The sequence below is a fragment of the Haplochromis burtoni genome, unplaced genomic scaffold (assembly GCF_018398535.1).
Source record: "Haplochromis burtoni strain Fernald_Lab_line unplaced genomic scaffold, NCSU_Asbu1 Contig_156, whole genome shotgun sequence".
NCBI classification, from domain to species: Eukaryota; Metazoa; Chordata; class Actinopteri; order Cichliformes; family Cichlidae; genus Haplochromis; species Haplochromis burtoni.
Window position 1 is genome coordinate 476247 of NW_024582517.1, and position 9277 is coordinate 485523.

The 9277-nt window shown below is 41.3% G+C and overlaps 1 protein-coding gene across 2 annotated transcripts in view; it reads right to left on the reverse strand.

Annotated features, from left to right (window-relative positions):
- Positions 1–8594, reverse strand: part of slc6a11b (solute carrier family 6 member 11b) — a 25636-nt gene extending 17042 nt beyond the window's left edge. Inside the window, exons 1-7 of one of the 2 annotated variants that reach the window (XM_042224934.1) lie at positions 8278–8594; positions 7537–7761; positions 6814–6948; positions 6458–6598; positions 6209–6290; positions 3879–4011; positions 27–161 (exon numbers count right to left, since the gene is read on the reverse strand). In XM_042224934.1, coding sequence (XP_042080868.1) covers positions 27–161; positions 3879–4011; positions 6209–6290; positions 6458–6598; positions 6814–6948; positions 7537–7747 — 837 coding nt within the window. In that variant the 5' untranslated portion in view covers positions 7748–7761; positions 8278–8594. Of the gene's footprint in view, positions 1–26; positions 162–3878; positions 4012–6208; positions 6291–6457; positions 6599–6813; positions 6949–7536; positions 7765–8277 lie in introns of both variants that reach the window. The other variant, XM_042224933.1, reaches the window with a different exon arrangement.
- Between the last annotated feature and the right edge of the window lie 683 nt (positions 8595–9277).

Here is a 9277-nt window from a genome sequence, read left to right on the forward strand (position 1 = left end):
AGAGTCGCTAGTGAAAGACAGCCTACCTGAGGGTCAGAGAGTCGTGAAATGTCTGGGTAGAGGTAGAACTTGATACCATCGAATGCTCCGGGCAGCGTCACTCCCCTGATCAGCAGGATCAACAGCATGAAATAAGGAAAGGTAGCTGTCACATACACAACCTGTGGGTATAAACATAGGCATATGCAAGCATATGAGTACAGTGTTACTGTCCAAACATAATGAATTTGATTATTACATAACATGAAATGATGACAGTTAAAACAAAAAGTCTGCAAATGACATTCTGAATAATGCTGGCCTGTGACAAACATGGCTACTACTCAACGACTCATTGTTTAAGAAGTGCATCAGAAACTGAGATTGGGAGACAGTATTCTATGCAACAATAACACATCACTGCTTAGACCTAAAGGTGAGAGGACATGACAGCAATCTAAACAACAATACCTAGACAGGAAAAATTGTGGCAAAGTAAGTGAGGAAAATAATCTTTGGGATAAAAGAGCAATTTGTTTTTTCTTGGTGCACACAAACATAAAGCAACAATGTGCTGCAATGTGAGTGCTACAATCAATTTTTAACGCTCAGAAATTTGACTTTAAAAAGCCGTAAAATCTCATAAGGCTCAATGAACATATATGGAGTGAAGCCACAGAGCTGGTTCAGACACTGCGTCATACACACTAACACGTCCCACTTTCCTCAAGTCATATGCCAAACACCCTCTCTAGATTTGGCACTGTATTTAACCTGCAAATTTCCCATCTCTCCCTCTAAAGGATTCATGGTTGTATATCAAGGTGAAGACAACAGAATATAGGACAATGTGTCCTAAGCACAAAGGACTTGTGTGGAAAATATTAGGCCGCTGTTTAATTACATAATAGCGCACTCAGTGTGAGGTCAATGAGAATCTGTGGCCACAAGTACACGTTTAACCGAACAACCAGTGAGCCGTCATGCTGCTATGCTTCTATAATATAGTATTTTGTATAAAATGCACGTTTTGTTTTCTTTCTTTCCAACACCACTTCATATTTAAAGAAGAAAGGGATGGGCGAAATCAGATCGTGCAATGCAAACTCTGTTTGCCAGCAACCAAGCTGCTCTCAGTGTCAAAAGACTCCAAAAGTAATTTCTTTTTAAAAAACTAACGTTAGCCTACTGCAACCACCTTGTTTCAGTTGTGGTAGCTACCTGGGTTATGTGCCACTTCAGTATCTTCGATGTACTATTGCTGTGTGATTTATTACTATTACTAAAGGCTACTCACCACCGAGCTAACATTGTTAGCTGGCGTCAGCTGAGGTTAGTTCATAGACTGCAGGCTGTTAGACTTGATGGATAGCATTAACAACTTGCTAGCGGCAAATAATCATGTGCAGTTCTGAAAGCAGTCTATGAACTAACCTCAGCTAACAATATTAGCTCAGTGGTGAGTAGTCTTCAGTAATAGTAATAAATCACACAGCAATAGTACATTCATGTAGTTGGGAAAAGCATGGCAATATATTAAGTAATTCAAAGTATTCAGAATACGTTACTCACATTGAGTAACTTAACAGAATGCATTACAAATTACATTTTGGGGGATATATTCTGTAATCTGTAGTGGAATACATTTTAAAAGTAACATTCCCAACACTGTAAGTAGTATGCATGTCAGCACCTGAAGAGTGCTAACTTTCAGGTCAGTTCTTTTTATTATATAAAATAATTATGTAATGCAGTAAATCAATATTATTGAATTATGTGGGGCAACACAAGTTCATCGTAACTGTGACAAAGTGTCTACACATTTGAAACAACCTGTCATACAAATTTGCCATTTAGATAGTGATTAATTGGGCAAACTTTACAAAACAAAACAAAAAAATCATTGTGACACATAAATTGAAGGTTTTTGGGAACGTTAAAGCTTCACAGCTTATCTAAGGTGTTTTTTTTGGGGGGGGAGGGGTTCTACAAGAAACTGCAGTTTTATTTAGTGCAAGAATACATTCATGTGATAGCATCTTGCATACAGTAGCTAGCTAGCTTCTGCTAATGCTCAAACCTACACTCTTATATTATTGAACTATTCGGGTTTTGCAGAACTGTGCTAGACATCTCAAGACTCTTAGAAACTCACTGAACAAAGACTTTGGCCTCTTGGAAGGCAGAGGCGGGCAACATACATCCCCTGGCTTTTTGGCACTCAGTCAAAGTCCAATTGAGGAGAGAACAGGACAGAAGAGAGGCAGGCCAGGAGAGTGAAAAGAAAAGAAGGCTCCTCTGGCCCCATCTCTTAAACAGGAGAAGCCCACAGGAGTGATGCTGGCAGTGTGGGAAAATGTGCTTCTCTTGGACGCACGCGCAGAAGTGCATGAGTACGTGCACCAACGGACACACACTCGCAACTTTATTTACAGCCCATAAGTGGGTGCGCACATACTACAGAGGCAAAATGTAGAATTCACAGATACCGGCCTAAAAACCAACTTGTGTGTGTGTGTGGTTCTGGTACAGCAAACTTCTGAATCAAACTTCAAAGAAGTTCATTTCATTTCTGTGTGGCCGAATGCAACTGTGACTCAGTCACTGTGAAACTGAAACCAGAATCAAAGCTTAAATACATGAAATCCTAACCAAGTGTCTGTTCGAACAGCAGCAGCATCCATGAAGCTTAATGAGGCTGACCACTTTAAGCTCTGCTAATCCTAGCGTGGCCCACAAGGAAAGTGTGGGAAAATGTGCCTCCTTCCCAGCGGATCACTCCTTTAATTTGTAAAATAAAACGATTACACATCCTGAACCTTCTCTCCCTCTTTCTCTCCATCTCTCTGGAGATGAAAAGGACAATATTCAATCTCTCCATGAACTTTTGATGCTCCGCATGCTCCTTCCCGCTCACCAAACATTTAAGCCACCACAAATTTACTGGTCAAACTTGCCCCTGCCTTGCCGTAAATCTAACAGGAGGGCTTAAATGTGAGAATGGCCGGCAAACAGGGCCAACAAAAGCAAACAGCTTAGCAGAGTCGGAACTGAATGGTCTGTGGAAAAGAAAGCGACCCTCTCTTGCGACGAGTGAGCTGTGGTTAATTTTGCATAGCAGAAGGGAGAGAGAGGCAGCGGAGGCGGAGGCTGAGGCTGAGGATATACTCTGCATGCTCCTCATGAATGCTCTCCTTTCCTCCAGTGAATGCAGGAATCAATCTTGGACGGGCTGCTAAAGCCCAGCCATGAAGAAGCATTCTCCCCTCTTACTTCACAGCCAAACAAAAGACACTTCATGGAGATATAGGCATCGTCCCCCTAGTTGTTTTTTCCCCAGTCATGTAGAATGTGAACCCATTAATTTTTCCTCACACACCTCTCCTCTTTTCTCTTGACTCTCTTTTTCCCTCTCTATTTCTCACTTTATCTCTCTACTCATTCTGGCTCACTGAATCTATGAGAAGGTTTTCAAGGGCTGCTGAGCACCCATAGCCAAGTCCTTACTGTCCTCCCCATGGCTGCCAGAGAAAACTCAAGGCAAGTTGATTGGAGGAAAGGTAGAAGTAGGTGGTGTAGACACCTCTTTGTCTCGCATTTAATGGAGGGAATTCATTTGGCTTCCTGTGAGAGAGTTTTCTCTTAGGACCAGAAGGGAAAGTGTTTTATCTTGTGGCTGCTTCAGTGGGGCTGTTTAAAATTAAAACTGCCCCAACTTACAAACACTAGAGGTAGTATAAAAGCAGAGTAGCATCCAAACACATTACTACACACAGTATTACTATAAAGCCTTCACATTTACAGTTTCAAATAGTGAGACACACTATCAAATGCAGACATTCACACTCCAACACATTAAGGCACACATAGAACACTAAACATGTATCATTTGTTCTCACCTTGCCAGTTGACTTGGGTCCCTTCCAGATGCAGAAGTAGCAGATGAACCAGGCCAGAGCCAGACACATGGCCAGCTCCCAGCGCATCCCTCCCATGTGCTCGATACCATCTGATATCTTGAGTACTCTGCGTCTGATTTGACCAAGAAAACACACAGTTACAGACTTGGAATTTGACTGAGTTCAAATTCTTGGGTGATACGAGTAGGAGTCTAAAAACTTTGCGGGGAAGACGGAGCAGTATCGGAGAAAAAAACAACGCCTCTGCAACCTCCCCGAGAACGATTCTGCCTTTAAAACTAAGCGAGCAAAAACAGCAGTGATTGCTGCTGTTGTTATGCCACATTTCAGCTAATGCATCTCCAAACTCAACTACATGTAGCAAGTTTACCTTCACTGTCGTGCTCAGTTTCAGATTGCTTGGGTAAATTTTGAATAGTTGCAACAATGCAGTGGATTTTTCTCTACTTAATCTACATTTCTGCTAAGAAAAAAAAAATTAAATGAATATTTACAGTGGACTCTGGAAAATGTTAGGACAACACGGGAAATACTGCTTTACAAACTGCTGTCCTCTCTTTTTGAATATCACAGGCCTTGTATGTACAGATGCCCCTCTGATGGATCTGCTGGAAAACTAACATAGCAAACCAGTATAAAAGCTGTGAGCATTGGGGGAAATACATCATACATCAGCAAAGTGGGTGGCACTGTGTTGGCCTAGCACTGTATGTACCAGCAACCCTGAAGTAGAAGTTTTCATGAAGAAATTTTAAAGCAAGGCTATAATTATATTGACTTAACTGTCAGTATAATTCTAGCCTTGGTGCTAGTCTGCCCTCAACTGCCTAACCATTGTGGGTACTCAGTTTGACACCACAGGTAGACTACAGCTACTCTAACTGGTAAATTCTATACAAGCATCACCATTTTCTCGTAGATCAGTGTTAGCAGTACATATTGCATGGCCCTTATAATGTTTATGTTAAAACTTATTGCGATATGCTAAACGGTGTGGGTGCAAGATGCAGAGCATGTTATCAGCAGTAATGACATCAGTGGTGGGGAATCAACAGTGTGTTTCCTGTTTGTTAAAACACAGCCAGGCAACAGCATTGATAAAGGATGAGAAGCGGGAGCCGAAGCCACAGAACTACATGGTGCTGCCAAATCTTTGCCACCAAGTTCAACCCTGGGGCTCTGACCAGCCATTGATCATGGTGACATGTTCTTGGTGGCCGGCCACAGGCTAGGTCCAACACAGCCCCACTGTCCCTCCCTGGTCACCCAAAAGGGCAAGATGTGGACACTAATGTGTGTAAATAAAGTTGTCTGGGGTCTCAGATTTGTTTAAATTGTTTAAATCGGTCAAGGGTGATTCATGCTGACGTGCTCTTGTTAGTGTGACACTCAGTATTTTTGGAGGCTAGTAGTTTTGAAAGGTTCGGTATGGTTCAAACCAAAGCTAAGCACTCCAGGTATCCTTGAATAATACTGTACCGCTATGCATTTTTTTCTATTCAAAATTATTAGGAAGCACTAAAAACGTGTCAGGTTAGGAGTCCTTTCAAACTCTTCTTCTGTAATCTCAGCTTTGCATTTTAAACGATAGGGACCAATAACAGCATTTTTTTATCAGAACATTTTTTAAAGAAAATAAAATACAGTTTTTAGAGGCCTGAGGTTTGTTTAATCTGTACATACAGTACAAAGCAGTCCATCTTGGCATACGCTGAACAAAGCCTGGTCAGATTCTATTTTTGCCAACAACATGGTGGTTGGCTATTTGGCCATGTCTTACTCCTGGGTTCGGTTTATGTTCCTGGCTCAGATCTGACATTTTCTATGACAGTTAAGTTGGTCGTCTCTCTCAATTTGAACCTAACCACAATCTAAATCTAACAGTTTTGATCAAAATATGCTGTTTTAAAAATATTCTTAAGTAGGTTGCCCGTTTGATTTGACCCAGCAGTGTAAACACAGCTACTGGCAGTGAGACAGGAAGTGTGGTCAGCATTACACACTGACAAGGCCTGATCTGTTGCCACACACATGGCTCTAGCTGGGAGACAGCTGGCCAACCAGGGCCTGCTGACACACAAATATGAAAAGGGCTGACTAATTTTCGGGCGTAAGGTTAGTGGGGGCAGCAAAAGAGTCTGGAGCTTGAAGCATATGGCAACATTAAGAATGGAGGGGAAGAGTGTTGCGTTGAAGATTGCCTGAACTGACAAAGGATGGTGTTAGAAGGCAAATGGTGATTCAGTTAAAATAATGAGGTTTTGCACTTGCAAGCAGATGTGAAAATATAGAAATAGAAGTGTACTCACTCCCAGAACTCAATGACTGGAGAAGATGCATTAGGGTTTGTGATGTTGGTGGCATTTTCTCCATAATAGTCAACACAGTATTCTGTAAATACACAATAGGTTATCATGTTGAAACCACCATGCAGGTGTATGTGTAGAGTTGGCTTTGCACATCAAACCTAGAAGGTAATTTCTGTTTTCTTTCCTCCGCACAGGTTTGCAGGCGTATTTGTTTTTCTAAGAATTTGCTCCACTGCTATTTCCTCCTACCTGTATTCCAGTAGTGCCCACAGCCAGCCCACGGCAGCTCAGTGGTGAAGCAGTTGAAGAGGTAGAAAATGGCCCAGGCGAGGATCACTACGTAGTATATGTTTAGATGAGCTTCAATCACCTGTGTTGCATAGCCAATGCCTGAAAAAGAAACGTGAGGCTGATAAAAGAAGGAAATTGGAAAGGAAATGCAGGTAATAGCAAGATTTATAAATGACTGCAACCTTCACTGCTCCAGTGGTTATAAGGCACTCATAAAACAGGCAACATTTATCAGCCAAACTAATGTGTCTTCCATCGGCTTTCTCATCAGTTGTTAAAGTTAAGCGCATACTAGAAGGTGTGTGTTTTCTCACCCTCAAACAGTGGGCAGACTTTCCTCCAGCAGGTGATGCCTCCCTCACTGGTAAACTGACCCAAAGCGGTCTCCAAGAAAAACACGGGGATACCACAGCAGATGAAGAAGATGACATATGGAACAAAGAATGCACCTTGTAGACAAATAAAAACACACACAGTACATCAATATATGCGATCTATACAAGAGAGTAACATGTCTGGAAGAAAAGCAGATCAAAATTCCTGCATCAAATGCATCTATGAAAAAAAAAGAGTAAAGGGCAAAACAACCAAATTCACATGAAAGCACTCATTACCGTGTCACACTCACACTGCAGGATGACATTTTTAGATCATGAGGCAAAGCCATACTGTGCAGTCTAATGGTGCCTAATGAGGTAACCTGCCTGTTATTGACAATATTCTGCATAATAGATGATATAATGAATTACTCAAACTACTTGCCTGTTTAATTTTCATAAAGTGAAAGTTCTAACTTTTCCTATGATGCAACAAAATAAATAGAATTCAAAAAATAACTTGTAGGTCTTTTATGCAGGAATTGGTTATGTAACTTGAAAAAATTAAAACATAGTCTCAATCTTTTTTTCTTTTAGTCTGCCTTCCTGTAAGGCAGTTGCTTTTATCTCTATTTTTCAATATATAAAATTTTATATTATATTTTTAAAGAGCAACTCTATTTCCATCCCACTACCCCTAAATAAAGGAAACTTTCTTGCCTCCTCCATTCTTGTAGCAGAGGTAAGGAAACCTCCAGACGTTGCCCAACCCAATGATTTCTCCAGCCACAGACAGGACGAATTCAATCTTGTTGTTCCACTGGCCCCTCTCATTGTATCCCCCACTGTCTAGGCTGGAGCTTGACCCTTCCGGGTCTCTGCCATCCTCTGGTTTTCCGTTTATAACAGGCCCGCTCTTCTCAGCTGTCATGACGCTCCAGCAGCCTGCTGAGACAGAAAAAAACACAAGCAGAAAGAAATGAAAAAAAACAAAACAAAACAAAAACGACAAGAAAAGAAAGGTGACAACATAACGACAACTTTAAACGAATTCAGCTCTTTTTTCCTCCATCTTTAATGGAACATCTGAATGAGTGTCCAGTTTGTGCAAAACCACGCCCATCTCCCAGCGCAGACTTGAATAATACGCGAAGGTTCCAACCAAGTGAAAGCTGTCCAGTTAATTATTGCGGTCAAAGGCACTTTGACCACCTGCAAATCTAGAAAAAAAACCCCAATAAATAAACATAAAAAAAATGCTGAGTGTTAAAGCTATCGTCCTCTTCAGCAAAGAAAAACTAACGCATATAAACGTCACAATGACTCAAAATGAAGTTACTGAATAGCAGCACAGTAAGTTAAAAAAAAATGTCGAACAAGAAGACAACAAACGTGGTAGTTAAAACATTCTGGCTCAAGTATGAAACTTTCTGAAAATAAAGTCGGAGTGGCTCTACTTACCAGTCTCCTATGGAACAATGTCTAACCTCCTTTTTGGCTCCCGCGATGATGCGCACTAACAATTGCCTTTACAGAGCGCGGGATGGTTAAGCCTGATCAGGGGGGTGAAAAGAGGCGAGAGGGGGCAAAAAAGGAAAAAGAAAAACAAATCTGGGTCCGCGTTGAGTGATGTGATTTTGTTAAGTCTCGCGTCTATATAAAGGAAGATCGCAGACGTGGCAGAGCAACGGCTGATCTTGCACCAGGCGATGGGTAACCTGCGACTGCGCTCCCACTCTCCGAGCGGTCTACTCTCAAGCGCCTCTACTTGGATAAAAGCCATTTGGTAACCAGTCTAGCTCTCACATCAGCGTTACCACGGCACAGGGAGCAGGGTGGCCATAAGGGGAGACTGGACAAGCACGAGAAAAAAGTTGGGGAGATGTAAGATGGGGATGCGGTTTATAGTTGAAAAATAACCGCACTTCCAATACTGTTTGTCGTGTGACTACTTTAACACACTGATAACACACGCATGTAAATCCATAAATGGGATCAGGGACGATCTGGGGCACGAACTGTGTGGATAATTGGTGGTCTACCTTCATGAATAAGTGAAAAAAAAGCTTCCCTCAAAGATTAACAAGTGTTCGCGTTCTGCCAAATATCAGCAGATTTTTAATATTCTGGGTTGTGAGCCACTGCACGACAGAAAGTTTCTATTTAAACTTGGTTTTAAGGGAACGGTTAATAACAGTTAGTTAATAGTACCCTATAATAATTAAGCAATAAGACAAACATACATTGCCAATCACTTTCAGAGAGCATCTACACACCTTTAAATAATTAAAATATAGTTAAGGTTGGGGTTTTTTTTAAATTAAAGAACGTTTGATTGTCACCCTGTCTTGGTCATATATTTTAGATTGTCACGTAATACATAATTATTATTGCCCTCTATCACAAATTTTTGATAAAATTGTGTGTGTGTGTGTGTGTGTGTGTGTGTGTGTGTGTAACA